We start from the raw sequence: 20,985 nt of genomic DNA, 5'->3' as shown, positions 1-20,985 counted from the left end.
CAATAATTTTTATAAAATATCACTAAGTAATACTAAAGTATTTACCTCTAAATAATACTAGGCATCGAATAATAATCCTCATGATATAATAATATCACTTTTATTATGTTATGTTTGACGTCTTATAACAATACACTTTACATTAGCTAAACCTTGCGCACAAAATAACATTAGGAGAAAACAACTACTTGTAAATGTGTATTAATTAAATTTTCAAAGCAGCGTGGCCAGTGGGTGCAATAGTTTATAGTACCTTTATTGGGGAAGCTACCTATAAATATAAATAAATATAAGAAGAGGTGAAGTAGACAGGGGTCTTGGAATCAATCTTTTATATCTGTATCGAAATAGCTAATAGTCTAAAGCAACTAAACTGAAGTATGGCTCAACTGATCTTCCGTTTAATAGGCTTGGTAACACTTGTTTCTGCTTTATTTGTTGGAGGCTTTGCGCAGCTTTCACCAACATTTTACGACCAAACTTGCCCAAATTTGACAGCCATTGTTGGTGGAGTCATTGAGGATGCTCTCCTCACAGACCCTCGCATAGCTGCTAGCCTCATCCGTCTTCATTTTCACGACTGCTTTGTAATTGTAAGTAAAATATTGTATATGTACATATATATCTGTATATTAATTCTCACTTACTGCTCTAGATAGATTTCCTTTTTCTGATTAGTTACTCATTGATTAATTTCGACACATATTTATATAGAGTAAAGTAGAGTAATTTGTAGCATAAGTTTAACTCTTAGTTACTAAGGGTGTGCATAAAATAGTCGATTCAATTCAATTCGTAAAGTACGGATATTTGCGGATTTGATTGAATTGGAAAATTCAAAATCCATGCTTGTGTGGATTGGATGTTGATTGACATGTAAAAGTAGCGGATCCAATTCAATCCACACATCTTTATAAAAATATATATATAAATAATATTTTAATGTAAAGAAAATAGTAATTTAAACGTCTGTTACAAATAATACTATTATATTTTAAAACATAATAGATCAAATATATATTCTATTCTTATATATAATTTTTTTTCTACATACAATTTAAAATAAAAGTAGACATTTCTTTATACATACCATTTTTTTTTCCTTAAATTTGTTATTTTATTTATTTAATGTGTTGTTAGAGACATAATTATAATTTGTTTTATTTTGTTGCAAATTATGTGAAAAAAAAAATCATAAATATTTAATAATTTAATATTGAAAAGTAACCAATCCAAAATAACGGATTCAATCCGCACTTATGCGGATTTGATTGGATGAGACATGAGTTATTGTGGAGATTGGATTGGATCCAAAAAATAAAATCCGCACTTAGTGCGGATCTGATGCACTATGAGTAAATAGTGCGGATTGGATTGGATGAACACCCCTAATAGTTGCAGATAAATACTTAAGTTTAATTTTTGATAGTAATAATACTTAAGTTACATTTCTGTAACTTAAGTATCAAACAATTGTCCACATGCCCTTTTTTATTGGTATATATTTGCAACCGAAAATTAAACTTACATATTTATACTACAAATTATTCTGTATATTTCAAACATACACTGAAACATTAATTTTGTAGTTTTTACACATATATTTTAAATTTGTACTTAATTTATTTATAAAAATATTAGACTAATTATCACATATATTGTGTATCATTACCACTAAAAAAAAAAAAGAACTTTTAGAGGTGATTTTTTTGGAAAAATTCAAAATTCGTGTTTCAGGAGTCCCTAAAAGGAGTTAGCAACTACAGTCATAGGGCCCTTATGTCGATGGTTATTATGTAATTTAATCGTTGTGAGGCCTGTCTCAAGCCAATATTTGAGGCCTTGGGCTAAAAAAATTTAATTGTGTTTTTTTTATATAAGATAAATACTATTTTAGACCATGTATTTTGTAAAAGTTACTAAAGGACCCTCTGTTTTGTTAAATGACTAAATGGATCCTGTATTTTCTAAAATTGTACAAATAGGACCCTGAACTGATATTTTGTCAAAATAAAACTTAATAATAATCTGATCTAGAGATGTTATGACAAAACTGGTTACAATTTATCTTCGTGTTAGAAATTATCATAAAAGTTGGTTATATTAAAAAATAAAATTGTTGAAAATTGGGCTCATGGTCTAATTTTTACTATTTTAGAAAATATAGGATTCATTTTTTCATTTAACAAAATAAATAGTCCAATAGGTAACTTTTGCAAAACACAAGGTCTAAAATGGTATTTACTTTTTTTATATGAAAATTTTTATGGTTTTTTTTCTTTTGTATATATGGTGGTAAAAATCTAAAATATAATATTTTGAAAATATAATTGGGTTTTTTTTTATAATAAAATATCTAATCTAGAATCTTAAAAAATAAATTAAGTATTTTTTTTTAGAAAATAGTTATATTTTTCAATAAAAAATGGTAAAAATACAAAATATAGTATATTTAAAAACTAAATTTGGGACATTTTTGTTAAAGGATCTTTTGGGTCTGGGTGGGGGGCATAGGGCGTGGGCCCCTGCTGCTCCACCCTATAGCGGACTGTAACTACTATTATAGGTCTCTTATGGCGACAGTTATTTTGAAATAATTATCGCCATAGGGACCCTATGACAGCAGTTATTGCATAATAATCGTTATCATAGGAGCTCGTATTGCTTTTTTCAGTTTTAGTATTTTGTGTAATAACTAATTTTTTTCATTTATATTTTTTAATTAAAATTATATATAATAAACATAAATAAAAATTAAATTGAAAAATTAAATAAATAAACATTTGCATTACTCTAAGTAAATGTATTACATTAATATTCTAAATTTACTCTGAGTATTTAAGAGTTACCTAAACATGAAAAAAAAAAATATTCTTATAAAAGTAGGTTATAAGAAAGTATACTTCATACGAAAAAGCATGCATTGACTTCCAATAAAATCACATAACGTCATTTATTGTACATCTTCTCCAATTATGATTATGTGTGTATGAGACGCCATAAATAAACATTATACTGATATTTCGGTAAACAAATATTATTAAAGTTACATTCGAATTAATTAAAAAAAAAAAAAAACATAAATAAAACATGACTACCACACTGATTAATGCTTCTGAAGATATATTTTCAGAGAAAAACAAAAATAATTGCTTAAATGAGATATTGTGTAACATCTATATGAAAATTAAGAGTGTTGAGCTACAAAAGGATTATAAGATAGCATATATTAATGATATGTTATGTTTTCTACCCAAATATAATTGGCAATGTGTAAGTGACGTTTTTTAGATTTGTCATATGACTTGAGTTATAACGTGGAATTTGGTGATTTGAAGTTATGAGTTATTTGAACTAAACTAAGCTAGTTAACTTCCAATAACGATTTTAAAAAATGGTAGCAATTGAGAGAAGGTTTCTTTCAAATATTGAAAAATGACTTTTTAACTTTTATGACATAATATGAAGTAACCTATATAGACAACATGAGAAACCAAGACAATGGTAAATTTCAAAAACGAACATAAAAGCTAAACCTATATATTTTTGGTGTGATAACTTTTGCAGAAGAACAAGAAACTAATACAACTTTTATTCTTAGTTTCTCTCTATGTCATTATTAACCTCCTAAATATATATCTAGATTTCTCATGTGTCAAGTTTGTTCTTTCGATTCTTGGCTTAGCTTGCATTTATACATGCATTTCTTTTAAATTTGGAATAAAGTTTTACTTTCTATATTAGAGTAAGAATAGTTTAAAATAAATATGGTTTTCATAGTTTCTTACAACTAGTTATTATTTATATAATTTGTAACTAACTAGTAACTAATTTTATCTTAAATTACTAACTAGTAACTAATTATAGTATAATAAATAACTAAGTAGTAACCAGTCTTAATTTTACAGAAATTTTAGAAGCATAACGACTACAATTAAATATTTCAAAACAATTAAAAGCTATTAATAACAACAAAAACAATCCTAAACATGATAAAACCATCACATCAACATTTAGCAATGCAAAAATTTACTACCCATTCGATTGCAATACATATATTCGTAGAACTTACTTCAGTATGGATGAATATTTAAGATATTCAAACTCATCTAACATGCAAATTATTCGACCCATCCGACCGCAGTACAATAGATCGCAAAACATACTTCACTACGATGAATATTTAAGATATTCAAACTCTTCAAAACATTCATAATTAATTAATAAAAAAAGTTAGTAAATGTATACCTCTAACTAGCTAAACCGATCAATACCAAATAATTCAGATCCTTACAAATTGATCTCAAAACTTACAAAATAGAGAAATACTACAAGATTAAACATTTAATTATTTAACTACTTACTAGTTATATAATTTTTATGAGTAACTAATTATCAACAAGTTAATTTATTACAAACTAGTTACTAGTGAGTAATTAGTTAGTAAAATTAGTAACAAGTTAGTTGTAACGCCCTATAAGTTTAGGTGCACCACAATATTTTTCTTAATTGCTATGCCAACCTTTGCTAACCAAAGGGTGTATTGAAAAATATGATTAAATAAAACTTTTACAATCATCAAAAATTATTTTAATAATCTTTTAGTTGCATAATTATCATTAAATTAATAATAATTATTAAAAGGAGTCAAAAAATTAAATAAAAATCACTAAAAAATTAGAAATTAAATTCTAATAACTCTGAAGAAAAAAATCGTCGAAAACAGGGTTCGAAAACTACCACACTCTCCCTCACTCTCCGGAAGTCGCGAGTGGGCTTCGTCCAAGCAGATTGTCTTCAACCAACAGTCGAGTTGAGCAGCGGGTCAAAAGACCAAGTTCGTGCAGTTTTGGGTCTGGTTGTCTTTCTGGCCAAAAACATGATGAAAATACAAGATTTTTGATGAGTTTTACTCAGTATTAAGTTTCTAAGAGATCGGTGGTGTTAATTTTGAGTATTAACATCTAAAAAATTGTAAATCAGATTGAAAACCCATTCAAAATTTTAAGAACGAAAAATAACTCGATTGTGATATGTTTCTGAACCAATTTGAAAAATAAATCTAGAAACATTGTAAATTAGTCAAGAATGAGATTCGCACAATGAATTTTAATCAATATTCAATAGAATCAAAAAAAAAAACCCAAAATTAATTTCATAATACAATCATAAAAACTTTAAAATTTTAATTTGAAAATTCTCGCAATTTACTAAATAATTTTATGAATATAATATATCATTAAAAAGAGAATTTAGTGAGGAACAAAACTCTTAAAGATTTAAGATCAATATATAAAAAATTTAACATATAATAATAGCGAAATCAATATGTAATTTCAAAAAATTAACATATATTAATTAATTGTTGAATAAATTATAGGTCCTAAATCATATACAATATGTAATCTGATACCACATGTAAAAAAAATTAATAATCCCAAGATATAAATTTATATATAATATAGAATACTATAATGTATATATATATATATTTAAATATACATACCTGATTGATTCATAACAATTAGTGCAATTCGATAGTGCAATACTATCAACTAAGTCTTCCTCTCTATATTTCTAAATCAGAAGCAGTTTTATTTATCTGATTATTTAAAGTGTAGAATTATGATGAGACATTATGTATTTATAGAGCTAGGGAGGGATACTTAGCTACATAACTCTAATTGGACTAGGTCTGCTCATCAAAAACTTCAGTTAACTAGAAAAAGTTATACTTTTACTTTAACTAGACTTTACACAAATAGATACTAAATCCATTGACTATTGATCACTAAAAATTAATGTAAATCCAAATAAAAATCTAACACAAAATACTATATAACTTACGCCAGTGGTTATATATTTCGTTAATTTAATTTAGATATTTTAAAATATTCCTTAATGGTAAATTTTATAGAGGTTTCTTTATTTTTCACTTTAAAATAATTTTTATATATATATAAAAAAATTTATTTAGAAATTCTCATAGCAACTAACGGAGCAACCTAAAGCGTAATCAAAATGCACATAGCAATCCACATAGAAACTATCCGAGAAACTACCAGAGCAACCCAAATCGTAAATTTTTTTTTTTAAAAAAATAGTATATGATGTAATTTCCTAATTTTCGATTGATATTTTAGTTATCTATGTTGGCATACAATGTTAGGTTTTGGGATAATATAATGGGGTTACATCTCAAAACCAATTGGCAATGGGAGGAGTAGCTTATTCCTCTTATATATTCTATTATATTTTTACATATTAGCAATGTGAGACTTTAACGTACAATTCCAAAGAAAAGAGAGTGTAAATTGGCTTTATTTAAGAATAATTCTTGTTTTTTTTTACCATCTCTTTTTAAAAGTCGCAACTCGCAACTGTGTTTTAGCAAAGCGAAGCTTAGCCAGAGTTTTTTGGTTATCATCATTCTTTTCTTGACCACTAGTTTAATCTTTATTGCTTTACTTTCATTCTTTTTATTTTTCACGTTTGGTCAAGCAAAGTATAGTTTCAAGGATACTTTAATTGCACGAGAAGCAGATATCTATCTAATTGTTTCATTATACTGTTGTATATCAAATAATTAAACTTTGACTGGCAGATAAAAAAATATCAATCATCAAGATCTCATTTATCTGTCAGTAAGTAAAATTATATTAATTTGTTTAGACATTATTAAGATTGTTAAGGTGTAGTGTTTCTTAGTTGGAGTTAGTTAGTGAGCTGTTATTTTCAGTTAGGAAGTTGTTATGTAACAAACTTCTTATCTTTGGTTTAGACTCTGTTTTTCTCGTGTATTATACTGCTCTGTTCTTCTGCAATGGAGGTTAATGAGATTTCATTCATTTTCTGTCTCAATTGTTCAATTTCTGTTAGACATACATACATAATTTATGTAGATACAAATTGGTGGGTACTTACAGACTTATTTCACTAAAGATCTTTTTTTTCTTGTTTCGTTCTATTAAGCAACTTTAATTTTAATTATTGTTTTATGTTGTGCACTTGTGGTGCCCCAAACAGGGTTGTGATGCATCGATATTGTTGGACAATACGGCAACTATAGTGAGCGAGAAAGAAGCTGCCCCAAACAATAACTCTGTTAGGGGTTATGATGTTGTGGACAATATTAAGACTGCAGTCGAGAATGTGTGTCCCGGAGTTGTTTCTTGTGCTGATATTCTTACCATTGCAGCTGAACAATCTGTCGTTTTGGTATGTATATCTATAATATATACACACAACTCTCAAATCTTATCATCTATTATATAGATGGGTTCTTATATATGTATCGTATTTCTATTTGATAATCATGAAAAAGAACGATATATAGTACACATGATCATGTACTGTACACAAGAATCTAGTTACTAAATAATAAGTAATGACTTTGTTAATAATATAAACTCTCTAATAAGAATATTTTGTTATTATGTATTTTGTGGATGCAGTCAGGGGGGCCCTCATGGAGTGTGCCATTAGGAAGAAGGGACAGCTTAATAGCAAATCGAACTCTGGCCAATGAAGTCCTCCCAGGTTTCAGGGAAACTCTTGATCAATTAAAGAGCAAATTTTCTGATCAAAACCTGGATACTACTGATCTTGTTGCTCTATCAGGTGAGGCCTTTTTCTCACCCTCTCTTCAAATTATTGTTTTATTTAACCTCTCAAATTAAACACCATATTTGGTATAGGAAAATTTGCCACAAAAATACTCAAATTATTGAGTTTATTGCTGATAATAAGTACCCAATTTTTAAAAGATAGTCAAATTATCAATTATGTTATCTTGATAGAACCCATTTGAACAATATTGTTAATTAATGTTGACAAAATACCATAAATATTGAGGAGTTTTAGTGCAAATATACCTACACACAATTGTAGTTTTTTTTTATTATTATTATTAAGTTGTAAACTAATTTTGTCAAGAACTTAACTGAATTGTTAGGTGCTCACACATTTGGAAGGGCTCAATGCCTAACATTCATTCACAGACTATATAACTTTAACAACACTGGTAGTCCTGATCCATCACTCAACTCAACTTTGTTAGAAAATTTAAGGCAGTTATGCCCTGATGGTGGGAATGGGAGCGTCCTAACCAATCTCGATCTTTCAACACCAAACACTTTCGACAATAGGTATTTCACAAATCTTCAATCTCAAAATGGGCTTCTCCAAACAGATCAAGAGTTGTTTTCGACAAGCGGCGCAGATACTATTTCCATTGTAAACAACTTTACAACCAATCAAACTGCATTCTTTGAGAGCTTTGTGGTGTCCATGATTAAAATGGGGAACATTAGGGTTTTGACTGGCACAAATGGAGAGATTAGGTCGAACTGCAGCAGACTTAATGGAGATTTGGCTGGAGTATCTGATGGTGGTTTAGTTTCTCAGTATTAACTAGTTATCAATGTATGGGGCTATAATTATATAATGAAATAAAATTTTCTTTAAGTATATTGTTTAAAATTATACATATAATGAGCGATAATAAACACAAACAATGCTCATAATATCCAAAAGTACATTCTATTTAGAGCATTAAATTAAACAATATACATACATTTGTTATTGAGCACTCATCCTCCACGAGCCACTTAAAATTGCCAACTAGTCCAAGGTCAAAAGAACACAAGAGAGTGTAGAGCAAGAGAGGATCTATTGGGATTGCAAGCCCTCTACCATAAACTATCTTTTGACCTTATGCCTTTTTATACCCAAAAAGACATTATTATGTCATTTTTGTCCTACGAAAAAAAAATGGACATGTTTGGACTTACCATTAGTGGTGGACTATAAATTAATGTATTAATCTACAGTCATTAGGGTGCCACGATGATCCTTATATGCGATAGTTAATTAAAATTGACCATCTCATTATGGTCTTAATTACATAATTGGCACTATACCATACATATATTTATCCTTATACTTTTTTTTTTGAAAATAAAATCATCATTTTATTAAACGATTAATTCATTTACCAAACAAGGCAACAACTCAACATGAACATTGTCCAAGTTGAAACGACGATCAGGGTGGGATATAGCAGCTCTAGCAAAAGAGTGAGCAACTATATTTGCTGATCGCTTTACAAAATAAAAGGAAACATTACGCAAAGCATGAAATAAAGTTTTACATCCGCTAATCACTTTCGCAAACATTGAAACTGAAACACCCTAAATAGCATAGGCGTATTACGTGATTTTTAAACATGTTGTGCAGCTCGTTGCTAATCAACGAGGTTTATGGAAAACGTGATTAATTAAAATTTTTGCTTTTTAATTAAACTTGTAAAATATTTATACAAAAGACTCGGGATCCCGATTACAAAATTATTTACAAAAGTTTACTGTTCATACAAAATAATTGTCGCCTAGCGATTAGTTACAAAAATAGCCTTGCTGTCCCGAGGATCGTACGCTCCAGGCCTAACCGCCCCGACATGTACAATCTTCATAGGCTCGTTCACGGTCCATCAGCTCTAGCCTTGCCTTTACCTACACATAAACATAGCACTGTGAGTCGACAGACTCAGTAAGAAAAGCATAATAATACTCATACATAAATCCCGGTCATGATCAGACGCCCATACCCCTGATCATAACCCTAACTGCCGTGTCCAACACGATACTGAGTCCCCCTAACTGTCGTGTCCAACACGGTACTGAGTTCTGAACGTTTATAGGGACGGTACTATTGACAAGTAACAGCCTGATCGGTCGAACCGGTCATACTCCGGCTGCTGGTCATACTCTAGCTTGTACCGACGTGTTACAGTATCAGCCTGATCGGTCGAACCGGTCATACTCCGGCTGCTGGTCATACTCCAGCCTGTATAGACGTGATACGTCAAATAGTACGGAACCACCAACCTAAGTATCAGCCTGATCGGTCGAACCGGTCATACTCCGTCTGCTGGTCATACTCCAGCCTGTACTGACGTGATACAGTGTCAGCCTAATCGGTCGAACCGGTCATACTCCGGCTGCTGGTCATACTCCAGCCTGTACCGACGTGACACAGTTGGATGGTTCGAAGCCAACATACATATCTAATGTAATCTAACAGGCTTCCTACATGCACGCTAAACATGTAATCTACATATGCATACTGTTATACTAATCTTACCTGAATTCCGAATTCAGGTGTGCCGGTCAACCTGACTGGAACTATCTGCGCGGCGGATTACAGGCTCCTAAACCATAAAAATCACAACACTATAAGTGATACGCTAAATCACTTCCCGGGGACTTAAACTAGGAACTAAAAGTTTCCCTATCTATAAAAAGCATGGAAATACCCCAAATAACATAAAAACGAGGAAATCTAGGGTTCCTGAAATTTCCCCAACCGGTAGACCGGTTGCCCAACCGGAATTCCGGTTCTGGGAATTTTCGAAACCCATCCAGAATTCCGGATGCACAACCGAAATTCTGGTTCCTCACAGGCAGAAATTCAAAATTTCATAACTCAATCAAATTAACTCCAATTCACATAAAACCTTCCAGACTTGTTCTATATATCCCCTAGAACATTTCTAAAGTAACAAAACTGAGCTTCACACACAGAAACTCATTTCACCATTAAAGGTCAAAGATTGAGTTCTAAACTCAAAACTTGACAAAACAACATAACAAGCATCAAACCTAGATTAAAACTACCTAAACATGCATACTAAAGCTGCAGAAAACCAAAACCAACTCATGCAATAATCACAGCCACCAAAATCTCAATTTCACTTTGAAAAACCAAACTTTAGCATAGAAAAACCATAACTATAATCAATCTAACCATCAAGCACCACAAGTAGCTTAATTAACCTCAAATTATCATGCTTTAACTTCAGAAACAATCATCAAAATCCAGCAGCAAGAACAACTTAAAACTAAGCATGCAACCTACCATTTCTCTTCAAAAATTCAAGAAAACACCAAGGAAAGATGTAGAAAACATACCAACAACTTATGAACGCTTAATCTTGCTAAGGAGGGCTTGAAATCCAAGAGGAAAATCCTCTTTTCTTGCTGCTCAAAGGGGGCCAAATAGAGAGAGGAAAAGAGAGAGAGAGAGTTTCCTTTGAATTTTCTAATTTTCTAGCTTATTCTAACTTTGTAAAAATTAAAAATAAAGACCTCCACTTATTCACTTCAGCCAACATATAATTAAAATAAACACATAAAATTCATTTACTAAGTCCACTAAAGGACAAAATATCATTGGGGCAAAAAGACCATTTTGCCCCTCCACACTAAAATAACATAAATAACACTAAAGGGGTATTTTTGGGAAATTCTAAATTCCCGGCCATTCCCGACATTCCCAATGTCTAATAAACCGTCCCAAACTACTAACATACTAAGTTGTGATTTTACTGAGTCAAACACCGAGTTCCAAAATACCGGGCACCGGAATGCAAAATTATGAAAACTACTTCATGACATAAAAATGCATCTCTGAATTCAATAATAACAGTATAATAAATTATTTAAATAGCTATAAATAATTTCATAATTAAACGCGATTATCTGCTAATTTCCAAATTAAACTAAGCGGTCTTTACAATTATTCCCCCCTTAAAAGGATTTCGTCCCCGAAATCTAACCTGAATAACTCTGGATATTGAGCTCTCATATCTGACTCTAGCTCCCAGGTGGCTTCCTCCACCTTGCTGTTTCTCCAGAGAACTTTGACCAATGCTATGGTCTTATTCCGAAGGACTTTATCCCTTCTATCCAGGATCTGCACTGGCTGTTCTTCATAAGTCATATCTGGCTGCAGTTCTAGGCTCTCATAACTGAGAATATGAGAGGGATCTGAAACGTATTTTCTCAACATCGAGACATGGAATACGTTGTGAACTGCTGATAAAGCTGGAGGCAACGCTAACCGGTATGCCACTTGACCTATCTTCTCGAGAATCTCGAAAGGTCCTAAAAATCTAGGGCATAACTTGCCTCTTTTCCCGAAACGTTTGATCCCCTTCATCGGAGATACCCGTAAAAACACATGGTCCCCTACTTGGAACTCAACATCTCTGCGTTTTGGATCTGCGTAACTCTTCTGTCTACTCTGTGAGGCAAGCATTCTAGCTTTTATCTTCTCTATTGCCTCATTGGTCCGCTGCACTGACTCTGGACCTAGGTATTTCTTCTCCCCTGTCTCATCCCAGTGAATTGGAGATCTACACTTCCTACCGTATAACAGTTCATAGGGAGCCATCCCTATCGTACTCTGATAACTGTTGTTGTAAGAAAATTCTATCAACGGTAGATATTTATTCCATGAGCCTTCAAAATCCATAACACAGGCTCGCAACATGTCCTCCAATATCTGAATTGTCCTTTCAGACTGACCATCTGTCTGAGGATGAAATGCTGTACTAAATTTCAGCTTTGTACCCATTGCTCGTTGCAAACTCTGCCAAAATTTGGAGGTGAACTTCGGATCCCTATCCGAAACTATAGACTTCGGTACCCCGTGAAGTCTTACTATCTCTCTGACATACAACTCTGCCAACTGATCCACTGTAAATGTTGTTCTAACCGGCAGAAAATGAGCAGATTTCGTAAATCGATCCACCACTACCCAGATGGAATCAAACAAACCAGTGGTCCTAGGTAACCCGACCACAAAATCCATCGTGATATCCTCCCACTTCCATTCTGGTAGGGTTAGAGGCTACAACAACCCTGCTGGTCTCTGATGTTCAACCTTAATCTGCTGAAAAGTGAGGCATCTCGATACGAATTCTACCAAATTCTTCTTCATACCGCTCCACCAAAAGTACGGTTTAAGATCTTGGTACATCTTAGTGGTGTCGTGATGCAGAGAATACGGAGTAGAGTGAGCCTCCTCAAAGATCTCATTCCTGACTTCCACACTATTCGGAACACAAACCCTAGCTTTATACAGAAGCATCCCGTTATCTGACACTGAAAAGTCCTTGGCTTGACCAGCCAACACCTCATCTCTGATCTTCACTAACTCAGGATCCGTCATCTGAGCGACTTTTATTCTTTCCAACAGATCAGATTCCATCGTTAAGTTGTGAAGCTGACCTATCACAAACTCAATGCTGGATCTAACCATATCCTCTGCTAGCTGAGGTGATATCTGAACCACACTAGCTACTTGCCCGGGACCCTTTCTGCTCAGGGCATCGGCCACTACGTTGGCCTTCCCAGGGTGATAGAGGATCTCACAATCGTAATCTTTCACTAATTCCAACCAACGCCTTTGTCTCATATTCAAATCCTTCTGAGTAAAGAAATACTTGAGACTTTTATGGTCGGTATAGATTTCACACCTTTCTCCGTAAAGGTAATGCCGCCAAATCTTCAATGCAAAAACCACTGCGGCAAACTCTAGATCATGAGTCGGGTATCGCTGTTCATAATCCTTTAACTGACGGGAGGCATAAGCGATAACCCGATCAGCTTGCATCAACACACACCCCAAACCCTGTTTGGATGCGTCACAATAAACTACAAACTTCTCGCTGTCTGAAGGCAAAGCTAGCACTGGAGCGGTAATCAACCTCTGCTTCAGCTCCTGAAAACTAATAACCCCCCCTTTTTACTAACTTAATTTTCTAATTTCTTTTTATTCATTTTTTTAAAAGCAGCCACTCATTTAATATAAAATATCCAAATCATAAAGGCCATTATACCCGTTTAATCTTAAATTAAACCTAGGGCATTTCAGTAATTCTAGCTAATCCGCCAAACTGATTTTCTAAGAAAAAATTCAAAATTAGTCCTGAATATTCCCAGCATAATCCATCCCTAAATGTTGTGACATTTCGGATCACACCATCCTACTTCCACAGTCACCAAGCCTAGAAAAAATATTTTATTTAAGAAATGGTATCCATGATACCCACATATTCTAAAATAACCTCTGTAATTAATAAATTACGCTTTACTTAATCATTTAATAAATTTACTCTAATTACGCTAAGTAAGATCATATCTTACTCCATTACAAAAATAATTACATATTTAATAAAATATGTCCAATTAAATACTATATTATTTTCTAAGATATTACAAGGGGGTTCCTCAGTTTTCACCTTCTTGGAAGGTTCTGGGGCAAAGATCGACTGCTCGTTCTTTATTTCCTTCACATATCACTTCAGAGCGTTATTGCTTGCCCATGAAATATGCAGCCATGCCAAAATAACCAGGATGTCCTCTCCTTCCACAGGAATAGGTTGTAACCCCTGGTTGTTTGGGTTATTAGATTGAATAGGCTGGTTGTATCCTTCGCCCTATCTTTTCACATACTGTTTAAAATGGCCTCCAGCGATGAGACTCTCTATCTCATCTTTTAATTGGCGACATTCGTCGGTCGTACGCCCAATATACTTATGAAATTTACAATATTTATTAGGATCTCTTTTGCTCCTCGAATTCCTCATAGGCTCTGGTTTGCCAAAGGCAACCTTCTGCTCATGTGCAAGGTAAATATTTTTCGAGTTTCATTAAGCTCGATATAAATAGTATACACTGGCACATATTTGTCATGCTTCTTTTTTTTTTCTTTCTATCCTTCAACGGTTCCCTAATTGCATCATTTCTTTTTCGACCAAAAGCCCCCGAGTTATCAATTCTTGTGGAAGCAGTCCCTATTTAAACATTGCTGGGTTTACCTCCCGAGCTTGTTTTCAACAAGTTCATTTCCTTTCGGGCTTTTTCCTTCTGAACAAACACCTGAGCTCTCTCGTTGTACTCAGTGATGTTTCTTACCGGGCGTTCTTGTAGATCATCCCACAACTTGCCCCTGGCGGTTAATGGATCAATGGAGAGCCCCGCCTGAAAGGCTGTAAGTTGCATGCTATCATCCAAGTTTCTAACCTTAGTGGCAGCCGTGCTAAAATGACTTAAGTATGCCTTAAGTGTTTCGTCAGGCTGCTGTTTTACATTGGTTAGCGAGGCCGCTTCGGGTCGCCTATCCCTAGCGACTTGAAATTGCTTCTTGAAATCCCCAGACAGCTTCTCCTAGGAAATTATTAAATGACGAGTGAACTTGTTAAGCCAGGTACTGGTTGCTCCAACAAGATAGGTGGGGAACAAAATACAGCATAAATTGTTCGTCACATTACTTGCTCGCATTATCGTGTTAAAGTTATTCAAATGCGAGAGCAGATCTGTGGTTCCATCATAGGACGAGACATGCGGGTTTATAAATCTCGAAGGAAAAGGGGTATTCATAATATTTGGGTGATATAGCTCATGTTCCTCATCAGAGTCGTATCCAGATGATTTCCCTAATTCCCTGACTTGATATCTCTTGAACTTGTCCTCCAGCATGTTTATCCGCAATTGGATTGGATCCTCTTGCTTTAGACCAAGCTATTGGCGAAGGTCAGGTTTCTTCCGATTCAAGTGCTCTCGCAGATCCAGTTGGGAGTAATTGCTTGTAGATCTCGACTTACTGATTGACTGATTCCTACTTATAGACCTTGTTTTTAAGTGGCTCGTAGATTTACTTGTTCCCATACTCTCCTGATCATTAGCTCGTTCAGTATTTTCACCTCTTCGAGTTAATCAAACTATGAGTTATGGATCGCCTCGAAGTCACACTTGCCTCTTCACGATCTGTTCTTTCCTCTCGAGAGCAATTTGTCGTATTTCCCCTATCATGGTACGTACGAGTCCTCGCTCTATGGGTTTTGGAGAACGCTGGTGATTCCTAGCAAGTTATCTCTGTTCTCCCGGTTGAATTCCAAGATCCTCCTCATTTTCATGAGGGATTTCTCATTCATCAATTTCTGTTTGTCTCCTTTCTAGCTGTTCATCCTGATTCTTAAGGGGTGTCTCATTTTCCCTGGGTTGTTCTTCCCCAACCTTTTCTTGTCTCCTGGTTCGTGAGCCACGAGGTCTGCCTCGTGGTCTTCTCACTCTAGGTTCAGGTTGATTTGGAGCATTCATCCCCTGCGTTGCCATGGCTGAGGCTACCTCTCGTTTTAACTCAGAGTTTCGATGTTGCGCCTCTTCCAGTCGTCGTCTCAAGCGGCGGCTTTCTGTTTCATAAGCTTTTTCTCCCACAGATTGGGCACCTCCACGGTTGAGCTCTTCATCCCTCGTCCTAGGATTCTGACCATTCCCACGATGAGCTCTCCTTGAGTGCATTTTCTGTGTACTAAGACCAACATCATTTTGAGTTCTCTACGGACGTATGGTCCGAGCAATGGGACCATCCTCAGGTTGGGCCATCCTCGAACGGGTTGTCCTTCTGGACTATGGATTAGTTGATCTTCTAGAGCCCATGGGATCTTTTCCAGAACGATGGTTTGTTTCCTCATGTGGGGTGTTAATATTCTCTGGATATTTCAGTCATAAAGGAGAAGGTTTTTCTTTATAAGAAGGGAAGGCTTTTTTCTGAGCTTTTTCACAAAGGCTCTTAATGAAAGCACCAAACTGTTAACGCAGATTTTTGTTAACCAAATTTGAGCCTCACAATGGTAATTCAACACAGAAATAATAAAAGCTATAGAAAAATAAAATATGAAAACCGGGTTTTTATCGTGGTTTTGCAGTTAAAATTCTGCATAGTCCACGAGTCAATCTTATTTAGATTTCAAAGAATTTTTTAGGCCTCTTGCATAGGAGTTTTTTCATCCCTTTTTTGAGATTGTTTGCCACTATTTATAATTGCATAGTGGCAGTTAATTACAAAGCTGACCAAAATATGATTACAGTCATTATCTCTTATATCGTGGGATCTGATTACATATCATAAAATGTAAATGTGGTACATGATTTTGAAAATCATTTAGCCGTGATTTTCTCGCTTTTACTGGGTCAGAAATATTGTGTATTAAACACGTCTTTGATTGTTGAATCTAGAGATGTCTCGACAAAAACTTGATTGTAGTAATCCCAATGGCGAGCTAGAACCATTCTTCTTTCCGAGGTCGACATGATATGCTTTACGTCGATTGTGGGTATACGGAAATCTTTTGACTTGCCAGGGTTATGAGCCTCGCTTCTGTTAGTTGGATGAAACTATAGGAAGTTTTCTCGTAGTGAGATGGTCATCTCGCATTCTTGTTCTCTGAGCCGGTCCGACTTTGATACTTAATTTTCATATTGTAAGATAAGGTATGTTTTACTCTTCTGCAGTGCCTCCCTATTCTCCTTTAGCAGTATATGGTTTCTCGTTAATACACTAAGTACCAGTTTATACATTGATTCCTCGCCTAAGACCTTACAGTCAGCGAGTCGCAAATATACTCTGATACTTACGCAATTAATGAGTTATTCCATAAAATGATATGGCACCAATTCACATTCCCTTTACCTTGACACGTGTCTTGCAGCTGAATTTCAGGTAAAACTGTATGTAATTTTATAAATATTAAATTAAAATTTATATTTTCAGTTATCTAAATTAATAATTTCAATTAAATAAATATATATATTAAATAAAATAAATTAAAAATAAGTATCAAATAAAAATATAACTCTTTAAAAATAATGAGCTTCAGTTATAAGGATATTCAATCTCCATTGTTAGTCTTACATGGTTACTATTTTAATGCGACCTCCAGATACTAGACTTCACCCCCCATATGGATGGTCTTACATTGAACATTTAACACCGTAAAGATCTCGAAAGATAAGTATTTTGTAAGTTTTCATCTCTATTAGACGGTCCCCTACAATGACTACTTAGAGATAAATTTACAAGTACGAAACAATGGTAGAAACTCCTAAAATAAGAATAATCTTGGCTCTCGCGTACTGGGAAAATGTTGGATTCTTATTTTAATCGAACAAGAGATTGCTAGAATGGTGTCCATTTTAGATGAGTTGACTACTCTATTCAACTGATGATATCTTTGACTCTCGCCTACCAAGAAACTATATTAGCTCATTAGAAACCTTAGAAATTATTTAAGATATGATTGTTTTGTATTTTTACATGTCTTGGTTACTTGCTAAATGGTTAATAATTTTTTGAATTGTGTATGGATTTATATTGAACCTTCACTATATTTTTTGTTATTAATTATTGTAGTATCAATTTCGAGTCTTCATTAATTGTCTAACTTAATTTGTTATTTTTAATAGAACAAATCCCAAAGGACTGTCATCCGTTAGAGAAACATAATAGTTTTAGATCTCAACAGATAAATATTTGTAAATGCAACATCTAGTTCTACATCCGAAGATGACAACTTTTATTAGTATTTACAATACGAAACAATGAAGAAATTTATAAAATAAGAATAACTTTGACTCTCGCTTACCGGGACATCGTTCGATTCTTATTTTAGTTGAAATTATCCTTTTATTTTTCCTCTTATCTTTTTCATTATGAAATTGCTTAGATTATATATCATTGGACAGAAAGTTTATAAATCATCTACTTAGGATGTCAGTCTATTTTCTCCTATGAAGTTGAATGGCGCAGATGACTATATTATAGATATTCTATCCTAAAATGATATAAATCCTCGATCTTAGATAATCTCCTACCTGTATATGCTTACTATAGGAAATTTAAATTTAGAGTAAGATTGGTAGTGGTGGTCTAAGAAAGAATAACTGCTCATGAAATATTTGGTATAAATTTAAGTGTTTGACTTTAAATTTTAGATTCCAAATAGAAATTTTAAATTTTAGTTTCCTGAATACATTGAACATTACAGTACAACTTTCACAAGTTTAATATCCATTTTCTGTCAATGGATCCTAACTGTATGTTAATGTATCGATTATGAGTTTTGTATTCTATGACCAAAGTCCACTTGAACTATTTTAAGAACTGTTTGTTGTAACTAGACCTAAGTCACCAAAAGACCACAACAACAATATGTTGGAAATATGTTACCAGGATCTTAGATTTACTAACAAGAATGTTGTTTAACATCCTAAATATGAACTTCTAAAACGATTATAAATAAACACATATAAAGTATGAGAAACCTTACAGTGGTTGCAGCAGAATATGATGTCTCCTTCCACTCAGATCTCTAACCCTTGTATCCTTCTGTCGCAGAGTATCACCAAGATCTGTGATTGAGGTACCACTTGATTGTTGGGTTTTATGCCCTAAATAAAACTCATTTCAATATAATCAGATTTACTTATTAATATAGATCAGAAATAACATTTAATGTTGCATGGTTCACATGATTTATTTCATGATTATATGTACATAATGTATGAATTCATCTGAAACCCTTTTCACATACTTGATCCTGTTTATTGTGCTGTCAACACATTGGAAAGTAAACATGACTATGTGAATAAAGTTTCCTAGATTTATCAGACATAGGGTTTTACTGATATGATAATCTACAACAAGAGTTTACTTGCATTTGGAGAAATGCTATGTTCTTTCCAGAGCATTGGTTAAAGTAAAGCTCAGGTTGGATGCATGGAGTATGCATCGGAAGGGACCGATATTGTAACGCCCTGTCCAACAGGGACGCCACGTGTGTGCACTTTATTTAAAATACCAATAATTATATAAGATGTAATTATACTAAAAGTGTGGGTAATTAAATTTTTGATAGTTAAAACTCAACCTTTAAATTGTTTAACAAAAGATAAGTAACATGATTTATGGGGTCCCCCTTTTTTCAAAATATTTACAAACTGGTTTCAAAGTATTTTACAACATAAGCTTTATATTTTCCAAAATACAATCAAAATAGAGCATCCTGTAAACTGGGCTGCCTACGGCTGGTATGTACATTGCTGCTGCGACCATAAACTCATGGTTGCTCGACTTTAGCCTTTCCTTTACCTGCACCATAAAGCACCAGTGAGTCACAGAGACTCAGCAAGAAAGTGATCAAAACGATAATTGAAAGAAAATGATTATCAACTTATTCTCATGCCATTATGCTTACTCACTATTTGATAATAATAAGCATTCCCTTAATCATCTCACATTCCTGGTACTTAATAAAGTACCACTTTTTACCACTCGTTACATACGAGCTGAATATGTCACTATCGTTGCCCGATAAAGCAAACGATAAGTAAGAAACCTAACCGCGGTTTCAAGAGTAATTACTCATAACGGTAATAACCGTTTCCAACCCTAGGTAATAACCTAGGCTTAATAAGCTTTAGTCAACATCATAATAATAATTAAGGTCACCTCCATTCATTCATCGATTTTTAACCACATACGGTGCTTACCACTTTTCTTACCTTAATTCAGGAGTCAAGAATATGGCCGACCTGGGTGGAAAAACAAGCTAGGCAATTCCCGGTCCTATGTCACGACAATTGAAACAATAAATACCTTAACATAATATTCCGGATTAAAACCCTAATTTAAAATCGATTAGACTTAGGCTTCACCACCTATATAATAATTCAAATAACTCAAAATTATTCAAAGGCAGGTACTAGGTTCAACCCCGAGCTAAACACGGTTCAGAGAAAAACCCGAGAATTTTTCCCCGCCGTAACCGGCCGACCGGTTACGATACGGCGGAACCAACCTGGCCGACCGGTTCTGTCGTCGTACCGTAAAAATTCTGGTTTTTCTCCCTCAGCTCGAACCAAAACCAATTCAGACCTAAATTGAATTTCCAGAACAGTTCAATATACCAAATACAACATATTCAACACATCATTCAATCTCAATTCACCACTTAACCCAAAATCACCATCTCACATGAAAATCAAGCTCAAATTGCTTAATCAAATGCATTCAAACTAGACAGCCATTAATCTCACTTAATCTTCATTCAAACAAGTTTCAAATCACCCTAAGAACCTACCCTAACCTCAGTTTATACCCCAGCTCTAGATTAAATGAAAACCTTCACCAAAACCTAAACTAAACTCATAAAAACCAATCAAGAGAAGAGTAGAAAACCATACCTCCACTTAGCTAGCTTCTAGGGTTAAGATTAGCTCAAGAAATTGAAGAAAAAGAAATGAGTTTCCCCTGGTTCCAGCTGCTTCAAGGATCAGCAAGAGGAAGAAGAGAAGAAAG

General features: G+C 33.8%; 1 protein-coding gene across 1 annotated transcript; it reads left to right on the top strand.

The window, feature by feature from the left end:
- The first annotated feature begins 204 nt into the window (after positions 1-204).
- LOC115696919 (peroxidase A2) lies at positions 205-8,469 on the top strand. Its single transcript, XM_030623819.2, has 4 exons — positions 205-593; positions 7,027-7,218; positions 7,455-7,620; positions 7,955-8,469. Exons 1-4 carry the CDS (start codon positions 381-383, stop codon positions 8,410-8,412), a joined length of 1,029 nt encoding a protein of 342 aa, XP_030479679.1. The 5' UTR covers positions 205-380; the 3' UTR covers positions 8,413-8,469.
- The last annotated feature ends 12,516 nt before the right edge of the window (positions 8,470-20,985 follow it).

The sequence above is a fragment of the Cannabis sativa genome, chromosome 7 (genome assembly GCF_029168945.1).
Source record: "Cannabis sativa cultivar Pink pepper isolate KNU-18-1 chromosome 7, ASM2916894v1, whole genome shotgun sequence".
Classification (NCBI taxonomy): Eukaryota; Viridiplantae; Streptophyta; class Magnoliopsida; order Rosales; family Cannabaceae; genus Cannabis; species Cannabis sativa.
The sequence above is the reverse complement of the archived record's forward strand: the minus strand, read 5'-3'. Positions and strand labels throughout refer to the sequence as shown.

Coding starts and splice junctions, on each gene's coding strand:
- LOC115696919 (XM_030623819.2), top strand. CDS start 381: ATGGCTCAACTGATCTTCCGTTTAATAGGCTTGGTAACACTTGTTTCT. Junction 594..7,026: donor TTCACGACTGCTTTGTAATT/GTAAGTAAAATA, acceptor TGCCCCAAACAG/GGTTGTGATGCATCGATATT. Junction 7,219..7,454: donor CTGAACAATCTGTCGTTTTG/GTATGTATATCT, acceptor TTGTGGATGCAG/TCAGGGGGGCCCTCATGGAG.